The sequence below is a fragment of the Dromiciops gliroides genome, chromosome 4 (assembly GCF_019393635.1).
Source record: "Dromiciops gliroides isolate mDroGli1 chromosome 4, mDroGli1.pri, whole genome shotgun sequence".
Taxonomy (NCBI): Eukaryota; Metazoa; Chordata; class Mammalia; order Microbiotheria; family Microbiotheriidae; genus Dromiciops; species Dromiciops gliroides.
This window is the reverse complement of record NC_057864.1, coordinates 246,033,017-246,059,496: the sequence shown is the minus strand read 5'-3', so window position 1 is coordinate 246,059,496 and position 26,480 is coordinate 246,033,017. Positions and strand designations below refer to the sequence as shown.

Genomic DNA, 26,480 nt, shown 5'->3' with positions numbered 1-26,480 from the left:
CCCCCATTTCCCATGAAATGGGAGGGGGATATTAGAGGAAGTGGGGGAAATGTTAATTGGGAAAAGTGTTAGACTTGGAGTCAGAGGACCTTGAGTAGAACCAAATCTTGGTTTTTACTGCTTAAGAAATTTATCAAGTCATTTAACCCCTGATCCTTAGTTTCCTCAGCTCTAAAATGAGGAGATTGAACTAAACAATCACAAAGGCCCCTTCCAAATCTAACATTTTTATATGATTCTTTTCTATATTCCCACAGCACCCTACCATAATTCCTGCCATAATTCTGGGAACATCTCTCTCTCTCTCTCTCTCTCTCTCTCTCTCTCTCTCTGTCTCTGTCTGTCTGTCTCTGTCTCTCTGTTGATTGATTAATTGGTCCCATTCACTTTCATTCCCCTGAATAGGGCTGTAGGGCACCCTGTCTACTGCCAGATGGATTGGAATGGTGGTAATCTCTTCAGGGAAGGAAGTTACCAGGACTCACATTTAAGCACCTCTGACACTTGATGTCTAACTTCATGCCTCCTACTGATGGAGTTAATGACATCCAGATGAAATGGCTGAAAAACGGGTAATTTATTCATTCAGTCAGCATTTCCCAGGCACCTACTAGGTATTGAGGATACAGAGGAAAATCAAAACAGTTCCTGCCCTGAAAGAGTTCATTTTCCTGAGGAGAAACAACACAGGCAGATAGGTAGCTCAGTAAATAAAGAAAGCATTAAGGCACAACAAGTCAGAAAGACTTGAGTTCAAATTTGGCCCCATACTCTAGCTGTGTGACCTTGGGCAAGTCACTTAGCCTCTGTACTCTTCAGTTTCCCCACTTGTAAAATGGGGACAGTTGTACCTACCTCCCAGAGTTGTTGTGAGGATCAAAAAAGGTAACAACTGTAAAGTATTTAGCACATTGCCTGACAGTTATCCCCACTGTTAGGCTTCTTTGCTCCTATTTCTGATCTGTGCTATAAATGCTAGTTGTCGTTATCATTACCATTTTTATTATTATTTTTTGTTTGTTTTTGTTTGCTTTTGGTTTTGTTTTTGCTAGGCAATGGGGGTTAAGTGACTTGCCCAAGATCACACAGCTAGTAAGTGTCAAGTGTCTGAGGCCGGATTTGAACTCAGGTCCTCCTGAATCCAGGGCTGGTGCTTTATCCATTATTCCACCTAGCTGACCCCCCCCATTTTTATTATTAATGTTGTTGTTAACACAAATAAAGAAATGCAAATCTAGGTGACATCCTGGAAATGGAGTCAATCTTTAGCAACCCACTAATCCTATATCATTTTCCTACAATCACAGAAAGCACCCAGATATCATGGGGCACTAGAAACAGAAAAGGCATCTGACTGATCCAGTAGCTCTCCCTATAACTCAAATTCTTCCCCAAACCCTTCAACTAGTCAATATGAAGGCCAAGACTTCCCAGAGCTGACCAGGTTGGGTTTGACCCAGAGATTAGAATTCACTATTACCCATATCCATGATCATGAAGTTTGAAGTTCTCCTTTCTAATCACTATCTCCTATCCTTCCATCTCTCTCTGCCTCACCCTTCCTAAATATATTCTTCATTATTACTGTGAATGAATGAAGAAGCATTTTATTAAATGCAAATGATGTGGCAGATAATATGCTAAACAGTGAGACTACAAATATAAAAATGAGTCAGCCTCTGCCCCCAAAGAGCTTATGTTCTAATAAGGGGTACAACACATGTAGAGGACTGGGGGGGCAAGGAAAGTTTTGGTTTGCAAAATCACAGATTGTGAATGGAGGTATGGAGCAGTTGATTGCCATACTCTGTCCAGTAGCAATGGTAGCAATGAATTTATTATTACCCAAGTAAGGGCAAGAAGTCAAAAGGAAGTGAGGATACACATTAGGTAGAAGGACACATTGGGCATTGATTTCTTGTTAGAAAAAAAAAGAAACAAAAACAAAAAAAGAAATAGAAAAAAATAAAGATTTCTTGTTGGATGGCAGGATGGAATGTAAGATATTGTCTGGGGCCAGATAGAAATAGTGGGTCGGTGAGTTTTCACTTACCCAGCAATCAAAATAGTTCGTTTCCAGGACAGAGGGCCGAAATTCAGTCATTTAAATCCCACTGGACAAGGGGACTTGATCTGGAAATTGAGTTCCTTTTCTCTCCCCTTTCTTCCAGTTGAACACTCTGGCCTCACTTCCCTTCCTTTGGACCCTTTAATTAATAAGCTAAACTGTTCACTGTTCTCCATCTTTGACTTTGTTGACCCCTTATTCTTCCACTATTCATGCCCTGCCACTTCAATCCTGAGTTGTTCCCACCATTCAGCTTCTCTGCTTCTACTTCTGATCTGTTGAATGCTTCTGGAGGGTCATACATCTGTCCTTAGTACAGCATAATTTCATGGTATTTCATCTCAACTGAGTCCTCAAGGATGCATAGTAATCATCTTATGCTCTCCTTGACTTTCTATCAATGCATTTTAAAGCAGATGGTCCAAGCTTTTTCCCTTTTACAGTTTCCAGTGCTAACCCCATACATGTTTCTCAGAAAACGACCTTCCCCCCCTACTTTACTGAGGAAATGAAGATCACGCTTCATAAACTTCACTTCCCCTTCTGTACACTTCAAAACCCCTCTACATTTTAACTCAGCATCTCCCCCTTTGCTTTAGTCTCTGAGGAAGCAGTAGATTTCCTCTTTATCAAAGCTGACTCTTCTATTCATGTTTTTGATCCCACTCACTCCCACATCCTCTAAAAACTTGTCTCTTCATTCATTAATTTTCACTCTCTTGTCTTTCATCTCTTCCTTTCTACTGGCTAGCTTCTCAATGACTACAAGCATGCTCAGATATCCCCTCCACCCCCACTTAAAAAACCCTTCCCGTAGCATTCCCTTAAGCTATACCTCCCTTTCATTTTCCAAATTCCTGGAAATATTTGTCTATGTTTATTGTCTCTATTTCCTCACTGTTTACTTACCTTTTTTTTGGTGGGGCAATGAGGGTTAAGTGACTTGCCCAAGGTCACACAGCAAGTAAGTGTCAAGTATCTGAGGTCAGATTTGAACTCAGGTCCTCCTGAATCCAGGGCCGGTGTTTTATCTACTGTACCACATAGCTGCCCTGTTTACTTACTTCTTAACCCCTTTCTGCTAACTTGTTGCTGACCCCTTCACTCTGCTGAAACTGCTCTCTCCAAAGTTGCCAGTGATCTCTTAGGCACTAAATCTCTTCTCTCTTCTAAGTCCTCATCTTCTTTGATTTTTTTTCTATAGCTTTTGACACAATCCATTACAAACATATTGAGGTACATATGTAGAGATGGTGTGTGGCAAAGAGAAAACTCACATTTCCTGATTCCTGTCAATCTTCTTCCTTCATAGAGTCCTCGTTAAATTACCCTCGGGTATAGCTCTCTGCTGGGTCCCAAGTGCCAGTGCCTTTTCCCACAACTGACACTTCTCTCCATCATCAAGAGTCACAATCCCTGAAATTTCCTTTCTTCAGATGACTGCAGGAACTTCCTCTTTCATAGACCACTTCAAGCTCTGGTGACCACTACTGCTGACTTGAGTGAACTCTGCTACCCATTCCAGTCACTGGTGGAAACTCTGATAGCTCTGATGGATCTCTGAAACTCACTCTCCTCCCCACAAGTAAATTCCTCTCAAGGCCTTGGGTAGAGCTCTTCCACTTCTATCCTCACTTACTGGCTACTCAATCCACAGTTCAGAAGTGGCATGCTATATTATGCATAGGCCCAGAGATGTGTCTGATTCTTTCAGCCAATCACATGATATTTCCTGTGTGGTGTCCTCTGTCTTTATCTAATGATCAAAACACTTTATTCCTTTCAAATTGATTAAGGGCTTGTTCTAGATGAGTTTACACTTCCAATTGATCAATTTCATCCAACTGCTGTCTGGTCTTTCTGTGATTACATTACTTGGTTTGGAATAGACACCCCCTACATACACATCCCCTCCCACTCACACATACATCCTTACATTTAGAATATATTCCTTCCTTATCTCAGTCTTTCAAAATCTTTATCTTCCTTCTGGGCTCAGCTCATGTGTTGCTTCCTCTGAAATGCCTTCCCTGACTTCTCTTACCACCTGAGGCCTTTATTTTAACACTCTGACTTCCAGGAAGGTAGACTACTCCTTCTCCCTCCCTCTAAGACAGCAAGGACTGGAGCAGTAACATGTAAATAATTGCAATTCTCTCATTTGATAACAGTTTCCTGTTAAAGTACTCCCGGTCAATTAAGAAACTCTCCCTTCACTACTTGCTGTCTCAATTTTAATAGATTTATACTCTGTAAAATTAGCATAGCATAAGAAGGGAATGTAGGGTCCATTGTTGTTTTGTGGGGTTTTTTTTCTTTTGTTTTGTTTTTTTTTTTCGGTAAGGCAATTGGGGTTAAGTGACTTGCCCAGGGTCACACAGCTAGTAAGTGTTAAGTGTCTGAGGCCGGATTTGAACTCAGGTACTCCTGACTCCAGGGCCGGTGCTTTATCCACTGTGCCACCTAGCTGCCCCGGTTTATTTATTTTTTACCTTTAATTCAGTATAAACAATAGCTAGTTTTTAAAATTTGGTAATTAGTATGAGTGTAAGGTTTCATTTTTAATGTAATAAACATTTTTATTTATAGTTTTGAGTTCCAATTTTTTATCCCTCCTTCTCTCCTTCCCCTCCCCCCTCTCAGATATGGGTTATACATGAATGATTATGCAAAATATTACCATAATTGTCATTTTGTACAAGAAAGCTTGATTAAAAGAAAAATGAAAAATGAAAGTGAAAAATATCATGCTTCAGTCTGTGTTCCATCAATACCAGTTCTTTCTTTGGAGGTAGATAGTATGTTTCATCAATAGTCCTTTGGGATTGTCTTGTTGAGAATAGTCAAGTCATTCACAGTTCTTCATCAAACAACATTGCTGTCTCTGTGTACAGTGTTCTCTTGGTTCTGCTCCCCTCACTATACATCATTTCATACATGTATTTCCAGGCTTTTCTAAAGTCATAATGCTTGTCATTTCTCATAGCACAATAATATTCCATAATCATCATATACCACAGTTTGTTTAGCCATTCCCCAATTTATGGGCATTCCTTTAATTTTCAATCCTTAGCCACCACAAAAGAGCTGCTGTTAATATTTTTGTTTTTTAAAATTTCTATGAATATTTTTGTACAAATAGGTCTTTTTCTCTTTTTGGGGATGTTTTTGGGATATAAACCTAGCAATGGCATTGTTGGATCAAAGAGTATGCACAGTTCTATAGCCCTTTGGGCATAGTTCCAAATTCCTCTCCAGAATAGTTGGATCTTTTCACAACTCCACCAACAGTGAATTAGCACCCCAGCTTTCCCATATCCCCTCCAACATCCAATATTTTCCATTTTTTTGTTATATTTGCCATTCTGTGAAATGATACCTCAGAGTTGTTTTAATTTGCATTTCTCTGATCAATAGTCATCTAGAGCATTTTTTTTCATATGATTATAGATAGCTTTGATTTCTTTGTCTGAAAACTGCTTGTTCATATCCTTTGACCATTTATCAATTGAGGAATGACTTGTATTTTTATAAATTTGATTCAGTTCTCTATATATTTGAGAATGAGGCCTTTATCAGAGATATTTGTTTCAAAAATTCTTGCCCAGTTTTCTGCTTCCCTTGTAATCTTGGTTACATTAGTTTTGTTTGTGCAAAAGCTTTTTAATCTTATATAATCAAAATGATCTATTTTACATTTTGTTTTACTCTATATATCTTCTTTGGTTCTAAATTCTTCCTCAAATCTGACAGATAAATGATTCCATGCTGTCTTAATTTGCTTATGATATCATCCTTTATGTGTAAATCATGTACCCATTTTGGCCTTATTTTAGTATATAGTGTGAGCTGTTGGTCTATACCTAGTTTCTGCTATACTATTTTCCAGTTTTCCCAGAAGTTTTTGTCAAATAATGGGTTTTCCCCCAAAAGCTTGGATTGTAAGGTTTCTTTTTAAGAAATAAAAAAACCCTGAGGTTGGAGCTGAGACATCATGAGGCAGACCTGTCATAGAGTAGATTGTAGGAGGCAAAACGTGCAGATTGCTTTTCCTAGGAATTTGGTTATGAAAGTTTGGCAATGGGGAGCAAGGAATATTCTGACTCTTCCTCCAGGGCCAGTGAGTCAGAGGGTATTAGAAAAAGAGTAGTTGGTACTGCAGAAGGTGGCCAGAGTTACAGTATTATCTAGGGAAAATCTTCCCTGATCCTCCTAATTCCTCAATCTCTTCACTTCCCATTATCTATTTCTCTATTCCACCCCTGCTACAGTAAGCGTGGACATGATCACACTCTTGACTTCAACAACACCTCCAAGTAATCACCATCTTTCTCCATTCTCTACTTCTCATTGCTGTTCTTTCCCATGTCCCACATCTATTCCCACTTCTTCCATTTTGCCCTCTGGAATTCTCATTCCTTAATTAATGAAGTTCCCTTCATTTTCTACCTCTTTCCCTCATGCTCCTTCTGTCTTTTGGTATTCACATAAAGTCAGCACACCCCACAAGACATTGCTTCTCTAATCACCTCTGGCATTGGCTGTACTTTCTCTCATGCCTCCTGAATTTTCCTGGAGGGAATGTCCCATCACCACTTCCAGACTCTCCCTCTGCTGTGATTACTCAGGAAACCCTCCTCCACTGAGGTTCATTCCATCCAAATTTATCACTCAATAGAAAACCTAGCAGTAGTTATTGACTCACTCTCAGGTCATTCTCCTTCCTTTTTGCAAAGAATTTAGCACCCGGGTCACAGTCTTCTCTTCATCCCTTCATTCCCTAGAGGACTTTAGCATTCATAGAGATGTCCCCTTAAACAGCTTAATCAGTTCCTCAATCTTCTCCACTGATATACTTCTCTGCTTCACCTCAACAGCAAGAAATGTTCACACAACCTTGCCATCAACCACAGGTGTTCTTTTTTAACCATAAAAGTATTTTATTATTTTCTATTTACATGTAGAGATAGTTTTTAACATTTGTTTTTATAAGATTTCTAGTTTCAAATTTTTCTCCCTCCCTCCCTTCCCTCCCCTCTCCCCAAGACAGCAAGCAATCTGATATAGGTTATATATGTACAATCACATTAAACATATTTCTGCATTAGTCATGTTGTGAAAGAAGAATCAGAACAAAAGGGAAAAACCTCAAAAAACAAAACCAAAAAAGTAGCAAAAGTAGGGTTCAATCTGAATCTAGATTCCACAGTTCTTTTTTCTGGATATGGTGAGCATTTTCTATTATGAGTCATTTGGAATTATCTTGGGCCATTGTATTACTGAGAAGAGTTAAGTCTGGCACAATAGGTCTTCACACAATGTTGTTGATACTGTGTACAATGTTCTCCTGGTTCTGCTCATCTCACTCAGCATCAGTCCACTTAAGTCTTTCAGGTTTCTCTGAAATCCACCTGCTCATCATTTTACATTCATATACCACAACTTGTTTAGCCATTCCCTAACTGATGGGCATCCCCTCAATTTCCAATTCTTTGCCACCACACAGAGAGCTTCTATAAATATTTTTGTACATGTGGGTCCTCTTCCCTTTTTTATGATATCTTTGGGGAAAAGACCTAATAGTAGTATTGCTGGGTCAAAGAGTATGAATGGTTTTATAGCCCTTTGGGCATAGTTCCAAACTGCTCTCCAGAATGGTTGGATCAGTTCACAGCTCCACCAACAATGCTCCAATTTTTCCACAAGTTCTCCAACATTTATTATTTTCCTTTTTTGTCATATTAGCCAATCTGATAGGTGTCAGGTGGTACCTCAGAGATGTTTTAATTTGCATTTCTCTAATCAATAGTGATTTAGAGCATTTTTTCATATGGCAATAGATAGCTTTGATTTCATCTGAAAACTGCCTGTTCATATCCTTTTACCATTACTCAATTGGGGAATGACTTGCAGGCTTATACATTTTATTTAGTTCCCTATATATTTTAGAAATGAGGCCTTTATCAGAAATACCGGCTGTAAAAAATTGTTTCCCGGCTTTCTGTCTCTCTTCTAATTTTGGCTGCATTGCTTCTGTTTGTACAAGGACTTTCTAATTTAATGTATCAAGTATTTTGGGTTTTTTGGGTTTTGGGGTTTTTTTTTGCAAGGCTATGAGGGTTAAGTGACTTGCCCAGGGTCACACAGCTAGTATCAACTGTCTGAGGTCGGATTTGAACTCAGGTCCTCCTGAATCCAGGGCTGATGCTTTATCCACTGTGCTACCTAGCTGCCCCCTTTCTAATTTAATGTAATAAAAATCATCCATTTTGCATTTCATAATATTCTCTATCTCTTGTTTGGTCATAAATTGTTCTTCTCTCCATAGATCTGAGAGGTAAACTATTCCTTCCTCTCCTAATTTACCTGTGGTATCACCCTTTATGTCTAAACCATGTACCTTTTTTTTTTTGCAGGGCAATGGGGGTTAAGTGACTCGCCCAGGGTCACACAGCTAGTAAGTGTCATGTGTCTGAGGCTGGATTTGAACTCAGGTACTCCTGAATCCAGAGCCAGTGCTCTATCCACTGCGCCACCTAGCTGCCCCTAACTATGTACCATTTCGACCTTATTTTATTATACCGTGTAAGATGTTGATCTATGCCTAGTTTCTGCCATACTATCTTCCAGTTTTCCCAGTAGTTTTTGTAACATACTGAGTTCCTATCCCAGAAGCTGTAGTCTTTGGGTCTGTAAAATAGTAGATTACTATAGTCATTTACTACTGTGTCTCCTATTCCATTGATCCATTACTCTATTTCTTAGCCAGTACTAAATAGTTTTGATGACTGCTGCTTTAAAGTAAAGCTTCAGATTTGGTATGGCTAGCCCACCTTTATTAGTTCCCTTGATATTCTTGCACAGGTATTTTTTTAAAAACTCTGGGAATTCCTTGATCAAATTAAAATCTTTTATCACTCCATTTCTTTGCATGCCTTACCTTTCTTTTCCCTCTGGAATATCATATTCCATGCCCTCCAGTCCTTTAATGTAGAAGCTGCTAGATCTTGCTTTATCCTTATTGGAGCTCCACAGTATTTAAATTCTTTTTTTTCTAGCTGCTTGCAATATTTTCTCCTTGACCTGGGAGTCCTGGAATTTGGCTATAATATTCCTGGAGGTTTTCCTTTTGGGATCTCTTTCAGGAGGTGATCGGTGGACTCTTTCAATTTCTATTTTAGCTTCTGCTTCTAGAATATCAGGGCAATTTTCCCTCACAATCTCTTGGAGGATGGTGTCTAAGCTCTTGTTTTGGTCATGGTTTTCAGGTAGTCTAATGATTTTCAAATTGTCTCTCCTAGATTTATTTTCCAGGTCAGTTGTTTTTCCAAGGAGATATTTCACATTGCACTCTATTTTTTCATTCAATTGGATTTGCTTTACTGTGTCTTGGTTTCTCAAAAGGTCACTACCTTCCATTTGTTCAATCCTAATTCTTAGGCAATTATTTTCAGTGGACAGTTTTTTTAATCTACTTTTCCATTTGGCTTTTCAAACTGTTGACTTTTTTTCTCATGACTCTCCTGCATTGCTCTCATTTCTCTTTCCATTCCTTCCTCTCTTTCTCTACATCTTCATTCTATCTCTCCTACTTTCTCTTCAGAGTCCCTTTTGAGAGCTTCCATGGCCTAAGACCAGTTCATATTTTTCTTGGAAGCTTTGGATGTTGGAGCTTTGACCCTGTTATTATCTTCTTCTTCTTCTGAGGATGTATTGTGGTCTACCTTTCCCCCAAAGAAGTTTTCAATAGTCTTCTGCTTTCTCTGCCTACTCATGCTGGCTTACTATTTCTTGGCTTTTTACTCCTTCCTAAAGTGTAGCGCTACTTCCAGGACACACTGTTTGTGCTACAGCGTGGCCCAGGGGGTGATTGGGCTTCTTCTCAGCCTGCCTGGCTTGTGAGTAATCACAGCCGCTTTCTCTTTGACCTGGAAACAGAAGTCTGCATGCCTTACCTTTCCTAAACCAATTCTGCATTCTCACCATGACATCTAATTCCTCCATCCCTAATTACTCTACCAAACAATCACCCCTATGGCAACTTCATTTGTTCCCTTCCCAATCTCAAACCTATAGTTAACAAGTTCGACTCTAGTCTATTCACTCATTTCAAATTTCTTGCCTCTTGTTCTATGGACACTCAAGCCTTTCTAAGCCCCAACTTGGTTCACTTCTACCATCCACATCCTTTATTCCTATTCATATGCTTCTGAGCAGAGCTGTAGGAAATAACATGACTGAATTTAACTGAACCCATCTCAAATTTATGTTATCACTCTGAAGGACTTATGGAATTTGCAATCCATCTCCAGAGAAAGAACTGATGGTGTCTGAATACAAATTGAAGCATAATTTTTTTTTAGTTCCTTTTCCTTAAGGGTTTTTTTGTCTGTTTTCTTTCACAACCTAACTGATGTGGAAATGTTTTACATGACTACACATCTATAACTTATATTGAATTGCTTGTGTTCTTGGGAAGGGGTGAGGAGGGAGAGAGGAGGAGAATTTGCAGCACAAAGTTTTAAAAATCGACATTAAATAATGTTATTATGTGTATATATATGTGTATGTGTATATATATGTATATGTATAGAGATATATAGATATAACCTATATCAGATTACCTGCTGTCTAGGGGAGGGGGGGAGGGAGGGGAGGGAGGGAGAAAAATTTGAAATTGTAAAGCATGTATAAACAAAAGTTGAGAACTATCTTTACATGTAATGGAAAAAATAAAATACCTCATACATTAAAAAAAATCGACATTAAAATTGTTTTTGTATGTAATTTTGGGGAAAAAATTGAAAAAAAAAAACAACAAAAAACCCCTTCATTGGTCCAAGGAGGGGAAGCACTTAGTATGGAAAGAGTCAGGCTTCCAAAGAAGCCTGTGTAAAATGAGGAAGATGGAACTTAAATGATTCCCTTTACTTACCAAGGTCTGTCTGCCCTAAGAGGACTTCTACCTATAGGAGGCAAGGTTGGAATGAGAGATAAACAGCAGGTACACCCACAAGGTGAGAGGACAACTCCAAGTTACTTATCTATTCCCACCCTCTCCCTTCTAAATGGTGTATCTGACAATGATTCAAAACAATCCCAAAGGATTTATGATGAAAAATGACATTCACTATCCAAAGAGAGAAATGATAGAGACTCAATGCAAATTGTTTTAAAATTTCTTTAAATTTCTTTTTTTTGGTCTTTCTCTTCTTTTGCAACATGGCTAATATGGAAATATGTTTTGCATGACTGCAAGCAAGGTGCAATCTTTTTTTTTTTTTTTGGCGGGGCAATGGGGGTTAAGTGACTTGCCCAGGGTCACACAGCTAGTAAGTGTCAAGTGTCTGAGGCCGGATTTGAACTCAGGTCCTCCTGAATCCAGGGCCAGTGCTTTATCCACTATGCCACCTAGCTGCCCCCAACTTGTTTAGTTCTTACCCAAATGATGGGCATACCTTCCATTTCCAGTTCTTTATTACATCAAAAAAGAATGCCTATCAGTGGATAACGCATAGGCCCTGGATTCAGGAGTACCTGAGTTCAAATCTGGCCTCAGACACTTGACACTTACTAGCTGTGTGACCCTGGGCAAGTCACTTAATCCCCATTGCCCTGCCAAAAAAAATAAAAGCATGCCTATAAATATTTTTGTACATATAAGTGCTTTTCAGCTTTTTAAAAATCTCTTTGGGCTATAGACCTAGTTGAAATATTGCTACATCAAAAGTTTAATATCTTTTTGGTGTGAGACTTTCCTAAGGCATAGGTCTGATCATGTCACTTCCCTGCTCAATAAACTCCAGTGGTTCCCTATGTTTGACTTTTAAATCCACACACTGGTACCAACCTACCACTGGCACTAATGATGTGGGTGTCCATGGGCAAGTTCCTTAACTTCTCTGAGCATCAGTTTCCTCATCTGTTACACAGGGACGACAATACTCATAGAATTCAGGCTTTTATAAGAACAAATAAAATAATAAACATATAGTACTAATGAGGGGATTGCCATTGTTAATATTTCATGTTAGAGCTGATAGGGAGCCACTGAAAGTTTTTGAGTGGGGAAATGGCATGGCCACCCTTATGCCTTAGGAAGGTTGTTTTGACAGCTGTGTGAAGGATGGGTTGAAATGGTGAAAGGCCAGAGAGAAGTTGACAGGTTAAAAGACTATTGCAATAAAGGGTGAGACTAAATGGCCTTTAATGGCTCTAAATCTATGGTGGGGAGGGGGAGGGGGAGGGGGAGGGGAACAACTATCACAATAATCTAAGCAAGTATTGTCAAGGGACTAAATAGAGTGACTAGGTACAAGAAATTCTGTGGAATTAAGTTTTAGAGGACTAGGCAACTGATCAGATGTAGGGAATGTGAGAATGTGAGAGAAGGAAGAGTCAAAGATGACTGTGACAGGGGGCAGCTAGGTGGTGCAGTGGATAAAGCACTGACCCTGGATTCAGGAGGACCTGAGTTCAAATCCGGCCTCAGACACTTGATACTAGCTGTGTGACCCTGGGCAAGTCACTTAACCCTCATTGCCCTGCCCCCCCCAAAACAAACAAAAAATAACTGTGATGTTTTGAACCTTATATGTGTATGTGGTTCCCAGAAGGATGGTGGTATCATGAATGGAAATAGGGAAGTTAGAAGAATGTTGGAAGGAAATGAAAAAGATGTGGAATTCACTCTTAGAGATGTTGGGTTTTCAGTTATGGAGAAATCCAGAAGCCAACCGGATAACTGGGACAAGAGTTTCCGAGAGAAATTGGGGTTGGCTCTAATAGATTTGGGATTCATGGGATAGCGAGGTGGTATAGTGGATGGAGTATTGGCCCTATAGTCAAGGGGACCTGAGTTCAAATCTGACCTCAGATACTTACTAGCTGTGTGACCCTGGTCAATTCACTTAACTTTGATCACCTAAAAAAAAAGATTTGGTATTCATAGGTATAGAAGTAGTCACTGAAACTTAAGATATGCAGGTGATCACTGAGAGAGTATACAGAAAGAAGAGTGCAATGGAGAGTCTTAGGATTCAACTAAACCTGGGGGGTGGAGGAAGATGAATCCAGTGAAGAAACCAAAAGACAGCAGCAAGGCAGGTAGAAGGTGAACTAGGAAAGAACTGTGTCAGGGAAGCAACATAATGGTTTTGGAGTCAGAGGATCTGGGTTGGAAGCCTGGCTTTGCAACTTACTACCTCACTTAACCCCTCTGTGTTTCAGTTTCCTCATCTCTAAAATGAGGGTGTTGGATTGGATGGCCTCAAAGATCCCTTCTGGTCCTAAATCTATGATCCTATACTTCCATGAAGCCAAGCAAGGAGAGAGATTCCAGGAAAAAGGTGTGATTGACAATGACAGTGCTACAGAGAGAGGTCAACATGGATGAGGACTGAGAAAAGGCCTTTGGATTAGATAATTAAAAGATTTCAGGTGACCCTGGTGAGAGCAGTTTCAGTTGAATGGAGGCAGAAGCCAGGCTGCCCTTTCATAACTACAGGCATGAATGGAGAGATGAATCAGTCTTTGGTCCTTTTGTTTTGTTTTGTTTTGTTTTTGCAGGGCAAGGAGGGTTAAGTGACTTGCTCAGGGTCCCATAGCTAGTATGTGTCAAGTGTCTGAGGCTGGATTTGAACTCAGGTCCTCCTGAATCCAGGGCCAATGTTCTATCCACTGTGCCACCTAGCTGCCCCCAGTCTTTGGTACTTTTGATGCAAGTCCATGTGCTAGAGATTCCCAGCTCTCTGAAAATCCATGGATTGTGACATTTCAGAGTAGCTCTAGTTGTATTATAATTTTTTCTACTATCAACCAATGTGTATTTATTGAGTGGCTCCTTTATACCAAACCTGTATGAAATACTAAGGAAAATATTTCTATCAGGATGGCTAGTTCCCAGTGGGGGCAGCTAGGTGGCACAGTGAATAAAGCACTGACTCTGGAGTCAGGAGGACTTGAGTTCAAATCTCATCTCAGACATTTACTAGCTGCATGACCCTGGGCAAGTCACTTAATCCCAATTGCCTTAAACATCTGGGGCCATCTCTGGGTCGTCTTGCCCCTGGACCCAGTTGACTCTGGAAGAGACCTTGGTTGGTGATCTTGCACAGCCCTCCCTCACTTAAATCTAATTCACTGCAAGTCATGATATCACCTCCTGATGTCATGGTCCTCTTCTTCTTCTTCTTCTTTTTTTTTTTTTTGGTGAGGCAATTGGGGTTAAGTGACTTGCCCAGGGTCACACAGCTAGTAAGTGTTAAGTGTCTGAGGCCGGATTTGAACTCAGGTACTCCTGACTCCAGGGGCGGTGTTCTATCCACTGCGCCACCTAGCCGCCCCTATGGTCCTCTTCTAAAACAAAGGACAAACAACAATAGTTCCCAGTGAGGGCCTTCTTCTCTCACTGCAGATCAGTAGCAACCTCTCTTCCTTCTTCAAAAAGGTAGGGTACTATGTGTATGAAATGTTGTATACATTATCAGATGTAGTTGCTATTGTGGTTAGTTTGTTTAATTTTCTTCTTTTTTCATAAGAGAAAGTTCATTGATGGGCTAAGAAAGATCGGAATATCAGGAGAGGTATATCTGGTAGATAAATCAGGTGGCAAATATCTGATGCAAAAACAAAAGACTAACAAAACTTTTTTTAAATGAGAATTAATGTTCTCAAGTAGGTTATAACCTAACAAAGTAGAAATTTGTAAAATTATAAATGTATTTATTTATAATCCATAGTATTTGTTTTAATGTTTTATAGAATATGTAAACATGAAATAATTATAATGTAAAATAAAATGTCACTTCATAAGATAGGTACAAAGTACTGGGAGAGACCAGGTAAGGAGTGGAAGGATGGAAAGATGGATTCAGTTTAGGAGGCTTCATGATTGATCCAACCATTCTGGAGAGCATTTGTAACTATGCACAAAGGGCTATGGGGCTGTGCATACTATTTGACCCAGCAACCACTATTACATCTCTAACCCAAAGAGATCATAAAAGAGGGAAAAGGACCCACATGTAAAAAAAATACTTATATCAGCTTTTTGTGGTGACAAAGAATTGGAAATTGATGGAATGCCAATCAATTGGGGAATAGCTAAACAAGTTGTGGTATATGAATGTAACGGAATACTATTGTGCTGTAAGAAATGATGAGCAGGCAGATTTCAGAAAAACCTATAAAGATTTCCTTGAACTGATGCTGACTGAATTGAGCAGAACCAGAAGAACATTGCACACAGTAACACTAACATTGTACAATGATCAATTATTATTATAGACTTAGTTCTTCTCAGCAATACAATGATCCATGACAATTCCAAAGGACTTATGAAAAATGCTATCCACCTCCAGAGAAAGAATTGATAGAGTCTGAATACAAATCGAGGTATACTATTTTCCACTTTTTTTTTGTTTCTTGTGGTTTTCCCCTTTTGTTCTGATTTTTCTTTCACAACATGACTAACGTGGAAACATATCAGCTTGATTCTTGTCTTGAGGAGTTGGGAGAGAAGAAAGTGAGGGGGAAAATTTGGAACTGAAAATCTTATAAAAATGAATGGTGAAAACTATCTTTACATGTTAAGTCAAGAAAAAATGATGCACAAGGTGCCTTCAGAAAAACTTGAGAAGACTTACATGAACTGTTGCAAGGTGGAGTGAGCAGAACCAGGAGAACACTGTATACTGTAACAGCAATATTGTATGATGATCAACTGCTATCCACCTTTAGAGAAAGAACTGATAGAGTCTGAATGCAGATCAAAGCATACTTTTTATAAACTTTCTTTAGCTTTCTTGTTTTTCTTTCTTTCTTTTGGTCTATGTTTTCTCTCACAACATGACTAATATGGAAATTTGTTTATGGAAAGATGTTTTGCATGACCTATATACCTATATAACCTATATCAAATTGCTTACTTTTTCAATGAGGGGGTGAAGAGCAAGAGGGAAAGAGAGAATTTGGAACTTAAAATTTTGTTTTGTTTTGTTTTTGTTTGGTTGGTTTTGTGGGGCAATGGGGGTTAAGTGACTTGCCCAGGGTCACACAGCTAGTAAGTGTCAAGTGTGGAACTTAAAATTTTAAAACAAGAATGTTGAAAATTGCTTTTACATATATTTTGGGGGGGAATCAAATACTATTTTTTTAAAAAAAGAAAAGCTTCATGGAACAGGTAATATTTGAGCTGAGTCTTGAAGGACGAACACAATGATCATTCCAAAGTAGAGAATGGAACAAGCAAAGTCATGGAACATGGAAACTTCACACAGATAAAAGGAATTCATGAGATATAGGGTTAGCTAGGTAAGTTGGGACTACAATGAAAGTACTATGGTCAAATGTAAAATTGTTCTAATACTTCTCCCATACCCCTAATTCTTCTTCTTTTTTTTTAGTGAGGCAATTGGGGTTAAGTGACTTGCCCAGGGTCACACAGCTAGTAAGTGTTAAGTGTCTGAGGCCGGATTTGAACTCAGGTCCTCCTGACTCCAGGGCTGGTGCTCTATCCACTGTGCCACCTAGCTGCCCCCTACCCCTAATTCTTAATTCCTCAGGCAGGGAAACATGGTTGGAAGAGAGGTGTCCAACATGTAGACTGTGAACCACAAATGTCCTACGACACTCCCAAGTGGACCCAAAACCAGATTAATATATAATTGGTAAATATTTAACAAAATAAATAAAAATAGAATAAAATATAGATAAGATTATTTTTTAAACCTAAATCAATATGCAGCCCACAAAGGTCATTATGTTCAAATTAGTGACCTCCTATTCTATTTACTATTAGCCTAGAAAATAATTTATTTGAACTAAAGAAATACCATCCTTCTTTCTTTTTATTTATTTATTTGTTTGTTTATTTTTTACCATCCTTCTTTCTAGCCTCCCAGTGACTTGTAGTATTAGAGTGAAAATACATTAGCTTTATATGTGTGTGTGTGTATATATATATATACACACACACACATATATACACACATGCATGCACATATATAATAAATATATACCTATACATATAGAATACATAATAGACAAAACATGTTTGTATATACATACAACACATATACATGTGTGTATATTGTATAAAATATATACGTGTGTACACACATGCACACATATATTTGTGTACATGTGGGTATATATGTATATATATATATGAAGTTAGATGGTGCCATGGATAGAGTGCCAGGTTTGGGGTAAAAAATACTTATCTTCCTCAGTTCAGATCCAGCCTCAGACACTTACTAGCTGTGTGATCTTGGACAAAGTCACTTAACCCTGTTTGCCTCAGTTTCCGCATCTAAAATGAGCTGGAGAAGGAAATGGCAAACTACTATAGTATCTTTGCCAAGAAAACCCCAAATGGGGTCACAGAGAATCAGACAAGACTAAAAAAGGACTGAACAACATATGTGTATATATCTGCATATATATGTATATATCACTGTATTTCATATTTTAAATCCCTGGTTCTTCACCAGCAAGGGGGACAGTTTCTGCAATACTTCTAAAAAATCCATTATTTTCTCAGAGCTTAGTGACCCCAATTAAATCACATAACTTCTCAGGGCTCTAAGCAACTCAACAGACCTTCCTAACCTGGAGTCTGTAATTTTTTTTTCAAATATTTTGGTCAGCTTGGCTGGATTGTGGAATGTGAGGTGTAATGAGAGTCTGGCACATGCACAGAGCCCATCAGTTTGCTAAATTGGTGTCATCCAAGCAAACACTTGGAAGCTGTAAAAAAATAATTAATTAGCTAGCTAATCTAATCTGAAAAAAATTATATAATTGGACTTATGAAAAATTATAACTATATGAAAAATGATAAGTTTAGAAAAATTATAATTGGGCCATAAGTCCTGCTGTGGTCACCATTCAAATGTAAGAATATTTTAGCTAGCTTGCCTAATTTGGGGGACCTAATCTGAGTGGGGTACTTAATCTGGGACTGTTGACTAACTGGCTATCTGACTGCTATTAATTTAATATGGGCCGTTTATAAAGTTTCTCCACACTGCTCCACTCCCAAAATTGATAAGCAAAAGATTAAGAAGCCTCTTAACTAAATAATCAAAGCAGAGTTTATTTATGAGATACAATTTAAACATAAAAATACAGGGAAATAAAATGTACAACCTGACTGTGTTCCAGTGTATCTCTTTCCACCTGCTGCGCCTGGAACTTTTTTAGCCTCCTCCTCACAGAAAAGCCCCCGTGCTCCGTATCAGCCTCTGTTCTTTCTTGCTCTTAGCTTTTTCTCCTTCCCCAGTCCTCTTTTTTGTGTGTGTGTGTGTAGGGCAATGGGGGTTAAGTGACTTGCCCAGGGTCACACAGCTAGTAAGTGTCAAGTGTCTGAGGCCGGATTTGAACTCAGGTACTCCTGAATCCAGGGCCGGTGCTTTATCCACTGCGCCACCTAGCTGCCCCCTTCTTCCCCAGTCCTCTTAATCTCCTGTGTCCTTCTCTGTTCTGTTCATCTCAGGGTCTCTAGTCTCTGGAGTCCTCCTTAATCTTGTCAGCCCCCCTACTGTCTAACTCTCCAGTTTATATATATTCCTTCTCTTCACTCAAATCTCCGGCCTTCCTGTGTCCCCACACACACCAAGCTAATCCGCCAGCCACCCTGGGGGGTGGGGGTGGCTGTGGGGCAGTTATCAAGCATCCCATGTGTACCACACCCAGGGCTCCAGGGGCCCATGCCCCTGCTGTGTGCCCAGGGACCTCTGCATGGGCTATGCCAGAGGCCAGCCTGGATGAGCCCAGGATCTCTTGGATAGATCCTCCCAGCTGTCTGACCTGGCTTCTCAGCCCACGGGGCTTTTTGGCTCAGCTGAAGCTGAGGGGGAGGGGCACTAGCCCCTCCTACAGAAAAGACCCTGAGAGCCTAAGTCTTTCTAATCTCAGACCAAAGGTAGGGTCCCCAAATCAAAATAAATTTCCACAAAGCTGTTTCCAGGAGAACTGTAAGGATTAGAGAATGCATGGACCTTCTGTAACTGGTTCTGGCTAGCCTACCAAGTATTTGGAAGGAGTTTCTTTGTATTGACTGACTAACATAAATTGTTGATTTCTTCAAAATGACCCGAGTGGCACTAGCTCTCACTTTGCTGCATTCTCAAATGGGGAAGCAGGTGACTCCTTCACTCACTGCATCTGGTGAAACCATATGGTAAGAGGGAGAGCGTAGGGCCTCCTTCTCCATTCTGAGGCCACATGACTCCCTAAGACATGGGGGCTCCTTGCATTTTCATTTTTTCTTTTCCATTCTAGGTGTTCATTTGCTCTGCTACACTCTAAAATGAATTTGTTTCCTCCCCCTTTTAAAAATGTATTTATTTTAATTATTTTTCCAATTACATGTAAGGATTTTTTTTTTGAGTTCCAGATTTTTCTTCCACCCTCCCTTTCCTCCCCCCTCCTGAGGACAGCAAGCAATTTGATATAGGTTATACATTACAATCATGTTAAACATATTTCCACATTAGTCATGTTGTAAGAGAAGAATCAAAACAAAAGGGGAAAATGCAAGAAAGAATAAACAAGAATAAGAACAAAAAAGTAACAACAAAAATGAAAATAGTATGCTTCAATTTGCATTCAGACACCATAGTTCTTTTTTTCTGAATGTGGAGAGTATTTTCCATCATAAGTTTTTTGGCATTATCTTGGATCATTGCATTACTGAGAAGAGTTAAGTATATCATGGTTCATTGTCCCACAATATTTTGGGTTTTTTTTTTCGTTTTTTTTTTTTTTCCTGCAGGGCAATGAGGGTTAAGTAACTTGCCCAGGGTCACACAGCTAGTAAATGTCAAGTGTCTGAGGCTGGATTTGAACTCAGGTCCTCCTGAATCCAGGGCCAGTGCTTTATCCACTGTACCACCTAGCTGCCCCACCACGTTTTCTTATAAAGTTTTTAAAGAATTTTTTACCCCCCACATAGCTTCTCTGTTTGATGAGGCAATACTACTCATAGTATTCCACCATGTTTTTCCATGGGACTTCATAAGTGAGTTCGTATTCTAAACCTGTGTTGGTCTCAGCTGCAATATCTCTCCACTTGGCAAGTAAGTCTAGTATTTGCTGACTGAGACATTTTTTTAGGCCCTTGTTTTATGGGTGAGCAAAAAGGGATGTGTAAACATGAATCCTATAAAACTATAAGACAATGTTTTCTTCAGTTAGGACAGAGAAGTAAACAGAGTTAGGAGAATAATAATTTCTAAGCAACCAATGGGAACAGGAGGTGGGACCAGGGGCAGAAGATGTGTTCATTTCTCTCCTCACCAGGTCTCCCAGGATAGTCCCTTATTTGTGACAACGGAGATAGGACATGACGGAACCTGACCTTCCGTCTTCCTCCATGCAATGATTTTTATTTCCACTTACCTGCCTTCAGAAAATGGAAGTGAATATGCAGGCTGAAAGAAAATAATACCATCTGGTAAAGCTGGTAACTTGTCTTTCTTTTTTTTTTTTTTTCGCAGAGCAATGAGGGTTAAGTGACTTGCCCAGGGTCACACAGCTAGTAAGTGTCAAGTGTCTGAGGCTGGATTTGAACTCAGGTCCTCCTGAATCCAGGGCCAGTGCTTTATCCACTGTGCCACCTAGCTACCCCGAAGCTGGTAACTTGTACAGACAAGAAAGAAGGAGAATAGCATAGAAGAGGCAGAGTGGCAGAAGATGGCACCTAAAGGCTTTCCCTAGCCTTACCTGACAAGCTGCTTGGAAGGGGTGATCCCCAGAGACAGAGAGACAGACAAAAACATATACACCTTGAGAATACAGAGAAACACAAATCGAGGACTAGATAGAAGGAGGGGAGAAGGAGAGAAAAAGAAAACATTCTAGAATTATACCTCCCTTATGACCTTGGACAAATTATTTTATCTTCCTTGTCTCAGTTTCCTTGTTTGTAAAATGAAGGGGTTGAACCAGATGGTCTCTGAGTCTCTTTCCAGCTTTAAATCTATGATCCTGTGATCTATGCACACACACATCATGGGGAAGATAGCCAGATCTAGGGCATTCTCACATACAGAGATTGGGGTGTACATAAGGGAGGTTACCCTATTAATTATTACTGCACTTGGACCTTGAGGTAAAGCTGGGCAGTTCCCAGGACTGAACAAAGAGAAGGAATGGCAGCTGCTATGTTCCCAGTGCCCAGAGCCCTTGCCAAATGATCAATGGAGTTCACCTGCTTCAGCCTATGTACCAAGGGCCCAGCCTACACTGGGCTCTGGGACCCTTTAAGAGGACACTCAGAGGAAAGGTTTGGGAGTGGGGAGGCAATAGCGTTATGATATAAAGGAAAGAATGCCTGACGGGGAGTCATGGTATCATAGATTTAGAACTAGAAGGGGTCAGAGCTCATTTTGTCCACCATCATCACCACCACCCTCAGTTTACAGATAAGGAAACTGAGGCCCATTAGGTTTACGTCATTTTCCCAAGGTCACACAGGTGCCAGAGTGAGCATTTGGGAGTTTGTTCCTTTTTTTTTTCCAGAGTGAGCATTTTAACTGCAGTCCTCTGAATGAAAATAGTCTTCTTTCCTTCAGACCACAACACTTCCTCCCAACTCCATTTTCACTGGTTGTCCCTGATGCCTCAAATGCTCTCTCTCCTCATTTCTGCCTCTCAGCTAACATCCCACCTTCTACAAGATGGTCCCTCTTGATGCTGGTGTCTTTTACCTGTTGATTATCTCCAGTGATCCCATCTTTATCTGGTTTTTACATGGTTATTTGCATGTCAAATCCCCATTAGACTGTGAGCTCCTTGAGAGCAGGGACTGTCTTTTGCCTTCCTTTGTATCCCCAGTGTTGACTACAGAGCTGGCACGTAGTAGGTGCTTAATAAATGTTTATTGACTGACATCATAAGATGAGTCTAAGTCTTTGCTCTAACACTTAATAGCTGTGATCTTGGGCAAGTCAATGAACCCCATGGAGTCTTAGTTTCCTGATTTATAAAATGGGTCACAGGGTCATAGATTTAGAATTGGAAGGAATTTCCAAGGCCATGTAACCCTAACCCTCTCACTTTACAGATAAGAAAAGTATAGCCAATATAGACTTTGCTTAAGGTCAGAGGCAGACCTTGAAGCCAGATCTTCTTAGCTCTAATACTCTCTCCCACCTCATAGCTATTTTTTTTATTTTGTGAGGAAATCACTTTATAAACAACAAAACAATGTATCAATTCCAACTGTTAGATTCACCAAGGAGTCAGACACCTGAACCAACCCTGACCACCCTCCCTTACCATCCTAAGTGGGACCAAAAGTGGGACCCGCAGGAACCGAAATCCCTACCAGTAAAATCCTACTTCTGGGTTAAGGCTGGGTGTACAGGAGGTGAGAGTGGGTTACCTAATGACCCATTAACACCTCGGTAGGATTTGGTTGATGAGATTAGCTAGCTGTCTGCCCACAAGACTGAAGAGCCTTGAGTGCACAGGAAAGACAATTGAAAAATTCTGATGCTGGAGTGGTGAAGCAAAGAACAACAATTTAAGCACTTAACCCCCCAAGTCATACTCAAAGAACTGAGGGACTCTGTACTCCCTTAAGCCCCTGGAAACCAGGGATCAAGGAGGAGGATAGGCTCATAAGCTCCTAGACTTGGGCCCAGAAGCGAACAGTAAGTAAAGCCCCTCATGAGATCATAGACTTGAAGCCAGAAGGGGGCCCTAGGGGTCATATGAATTCAACACCTACATTTTATAGCCTCACCTCTGTTTGTTCTCTTTATTGTCACCTCTGTTTTACAGATGAGGAAATTAAGGCTAGCAGAGGGTTAGAGACTTGCCTATAGTCACACAGTTAGTAACTCCCCAAGGTAGGATTTGAGTTCAGGTCTTCCCAACTCCAGATCTTTCCACTGTGCAGTCTAACAGCATTCCAGGAATGGGAGACATCTGTGACTCGAGCACATTTGGTCTACTTCAGAGGCTAAGCTGGGGGCTCTGCCCTATACCAGGAGGATGGACAACATTATCTCAAGGACATCTGGGAAATGGGGAGGGGGCCAGTGTTCCATGAACCATGGAACACTGCCATATGGTCCCATGGGTCAAGTTCATGGTCTGCCTAGCTTATCTCTGGCCTGTTGTACACCTGCATACCAGAAGATATGAGGCACCATGGGATTGGGGGAGGCTGATCACAAGGGAAGGAGGAAAGGGATTTATCAGTGCCACAGGGTCCCTCCAGTCTCAGTCTTCTGACTCCTCAAGTCCACCACTTACCATGGAGAAGATTCTTATCCTGTTGCTGATCTCCCTGGCTGTAGCCTATGCAGCCCCAGACCCTCGGGGCCTGATCATCAACCTGGTAAGAGAAACTTTCCTACCTCCTCTGAGGTCTCAAAAGGCAGGTTTCCTTGGCTGAGACTGGGCTATCAAGCTCCCTGACCAAATACTTCCCATCTCTGGGCAGAGCTGGGTGACCCTCAGCAGAACCTCCCTCTAAAAAGGAAAGAGCCAAAAGAAAAGGATCTTGGGGGTAACATAGTCCAAGCTCCTCACTGAGGAAAGTGAGGAGCAGAGAAAGGGAGATAATATGCTCAAGATCACATGGTCCATCAGTGACAGAACCAGGGCTAAAACTCACGTCCTCTTACTTCCAAAATGCCACGATGCCTTACCAAGTTTCTACATTGTTGTCTGTGGCCTTACCAAGTTGTCTACATTATATCTCATGGATATAGCAAGCAACTGCACTGCATCACGCTGCCTACCCTGCACCATGATTCCTTACCAAGCATATACCCTGCAGCACTCAGTCTTACCAAGAATCAACATTGGTCCAATTTGACTTGATGAGTGTTTACACAAACCCCACTGGTTCACCACATACCTAAGCTGTACCATAGCACTTTATCCAGCTACCTCAACAGGTATGCTTCTCCCCCAGAAAAACTTTAGTTTCCAACACTCTACCCTTCTCCCAGGTGCTCAAATTGGGTCACCCCCTGAGGCAGGGGCCCATGCTTCAGAATTTTCTCCCTTCTTCCTCCCCAACAAAACTTAGCCTGCTCTATACCTCTGTCATTTTCCCCCCAAAGTACCAGGTAGCTGATAAACCTTTCCTGGTCAGGTCAATGTATAAATGAGTACTCAAGGGTTAAACCTTCCTTAAACCAATCAAAAGGCATAGTTCTTCAGAAGGTCATTAACGAGTCAATATAGCATTTGCTTGGGGGTTGGGAAACCGGCCTCAAGTCATAACACATAGACAGCCACCAATTCTGCCTATGGGCAGGGCCAGCTATAACCTCCAGATTCTACCTAGGAAGCATTAAGGCACTAAAGAGCACATATATGACAGAAATGGACCAGGATGCTTGCAGAAAGGTAAAATATTGAACCAAGACCTGGCCACCAGAGCTTCTAATCCTGAAGTCATAGATGGCATATAAATGATCTGGACCTAGAGGGGAAAGAAGGAAGTGAAGCAAGGGAAGGAATTAAGTCTCCATCATTGCAGGTTGGGCATGTATTTTGAGCACAGGAAATCAAAGAAGAAGAAAATTATTGAGTCATGGGCTCAATCTGTACCTGGAAGAAGTTTTAGAGAATGTGTTGGCCTATATCCAAGAGTGTGTTGGAGGCAGTTCTAACTGGCTTGTGAGAGCCAAATATTAATTTTTTAGAGTGGGCATTTAGACTTTGGGAAGCAGCAAATGCTGCAAATGAAGACTGGACTTGTCGTTTTGCTGATGATCTAGACTTGAGAAAAATGTCTTTTTTTTTTTGGTGAGGCAATTGGGGTTAAGTGACTTGCCTAGGGTCACACAGCTAGTAAGTGTAAAGTGTCTGAGGCCGGATTTGAACTCAGGTCCTCCTGAGTCCAGGGCCGGTGCCACCTAGCTGCCCCAAAAAATGTCTTTTTAAAAAAGTCTTTTAAAATCATTTTTAACATTAATTTTTTTTTAAATTGAGTTCCAGATTCTTCTCTCCCTCCAGCCCCCCTCCCATTGAGAAAGGAAGCAATAATAATATCCATTAGATATGTGCAGCAATGCCAAACATCGACCTGTACTCAGAATTCATCAGTTCTCTATCCAGAGCTGGATCACATTTTTCATCATGAGTCCTTTAGAACTGACTTGGATCACTGTATTGATCAGAGTAGCTAGGACTTCAGAACATATCACTAATGAAGATAGAGCTTACAAGTTTATGTGCATAATTCTTTTTTCCTGACGAGATCCCTGCTTATATGTAGTTCTGTGGGGACTTTCACCAGGTTGACTGGAGGTGGTTGGGGCTGTGCTTTCTCATAGGAAAATGGGGAGCTGTGCCTGAATAGTGCCCAGTGTAAGAGCAAATGCTGCCACTCATCTGGTGTTCTGAGCGTGGCCCGTTGTACTGATAAAGCCCGTGAGAACAGTGAATGTTCTCCCCTGGTGAGTGGCCGAGGAAGGTTCTGGGCAAGGGTGGGAAAAGGAAAGAAGATGGTAGAGGGGTGTGGGGTGAGGAGTGGAAGCTGGAGTGTGGCTGGAATAGGGAGTAGCAAATGGGAGGGTCCTTCCCCAAGAAGGAGGATCACCTGGTTCTACCTTATGGTTTTTTTGTTTGGTTTTTTTAATTTAAAAAAAAACACCATTTTTTTTAGTGAGGCCCATTTTTTTAGTGAGGCAATAAAACCAGGATCTCTAATTCCAAATAATTCCAAATGTTCTATCTTCCCTATACTACATGCTATCAGTTAAGACAGAACAGAGGGGAGTGTTTTTCTTTTTTGGGGGGGAGCTTCCTATGGGTTGGTTCTACCTCCCCTCAGTAGCCCCCATGTCAGAGGAGTGGGGAGCACTAGCCTTGATCCAGGAGGGGCTGTTAAGCCACTGACTGAACCCAGGTGGGTCCAGTGATGTAACAGCTCTTGTGTCTCCCACAGACACTCTACGGAGTTTACTTCAAGTGTCCCTGTGAGAGGGGATTGACCTGCGAGGTGGACAAGACCATTGTGGGCACCATCACTAACACCAACTTTGGTGTCTGCCGTGATATTGGACGTTCAAAGGAGTGAAGTCTTTCCCCACCTTTCCTCACCTTTCCCTAGCTTTTTTCCACCAACCCACCAGATTCTCTTTTAATTAAAGAATATCTAGCAAACCCTTCCTGGGCTAGGTCTGTGTTGTTGTTGAAATTAGTTCATCCATCTCTACTCATGGTAGTGATAAGGGTGGAATAATAGACCAGGTCAAGACGGGACAAGTTTCTGAGCTGGCAAGTAGAAAAGGGGGACACTAGGAATCAGTGAAGGTTCTAGGGAAGGGAAAAGGAATAAGAATAAATGAATGCTAGAGCTAAAAGGGAACTCAGATGTTATCTCATTTAAGGGTCGTTTAAAAAGTACACGGAAGAGTCATCTATGACTCAGATA

General features: G+C 40.6%; 1 protein-coding gene across 1 annotated transcript; it reads left to right on the top strand.

The window, feature by feature from the left end:
• The first annotated feature begins 23,282 nt into the window (after positions 1-23,282).
• On the top strand, positions 23,283-26,209 carry CLPS (colipase). Its single transcript, XM_043963038.1, has 3 exons — positions 23,283-23,423; positions 25,378-25,500; positions 25,992-26,209. Exons 1-3 carry the CDS (start codon positions 23,340-23,342, stop codon positions 26,121-26,123), a joined length of 339 nt encoding a protein of 112 aa, XP_043818973.1. The 5' UTR covers positions 23,283-23,339; the 3' UTR covers positions 26,124-26,209.
• Positions 26,210-26,480: the final 271 nt, after the last annotated feature.

Excerpts from the sequence above, each read along its gene's own strand:
- CLPS (XM_043963038.1), top strand. The coding sequence starts at position 23,340 with ATGGAGAAGATTCTTATCCTGTTGCTGATCTCCCTGGCTGTAGCCTAT. Across the intron at positions 23,424-25,377 it reads GGGGCCTGATCATCAACCTG|GAAAATGGGGAGCTGTGCCT; the intron begins GTAAGAGAAACT and ends GCTTTCTCATAG. Across the intron at positions 25,501-25,991 it reads ACAGTGAATGTTCTCCCCTG|ACACTCTACGGAGTTTACTT; the intron begins GTGAGTGGCCGA and ends TGTCTCCCACAG.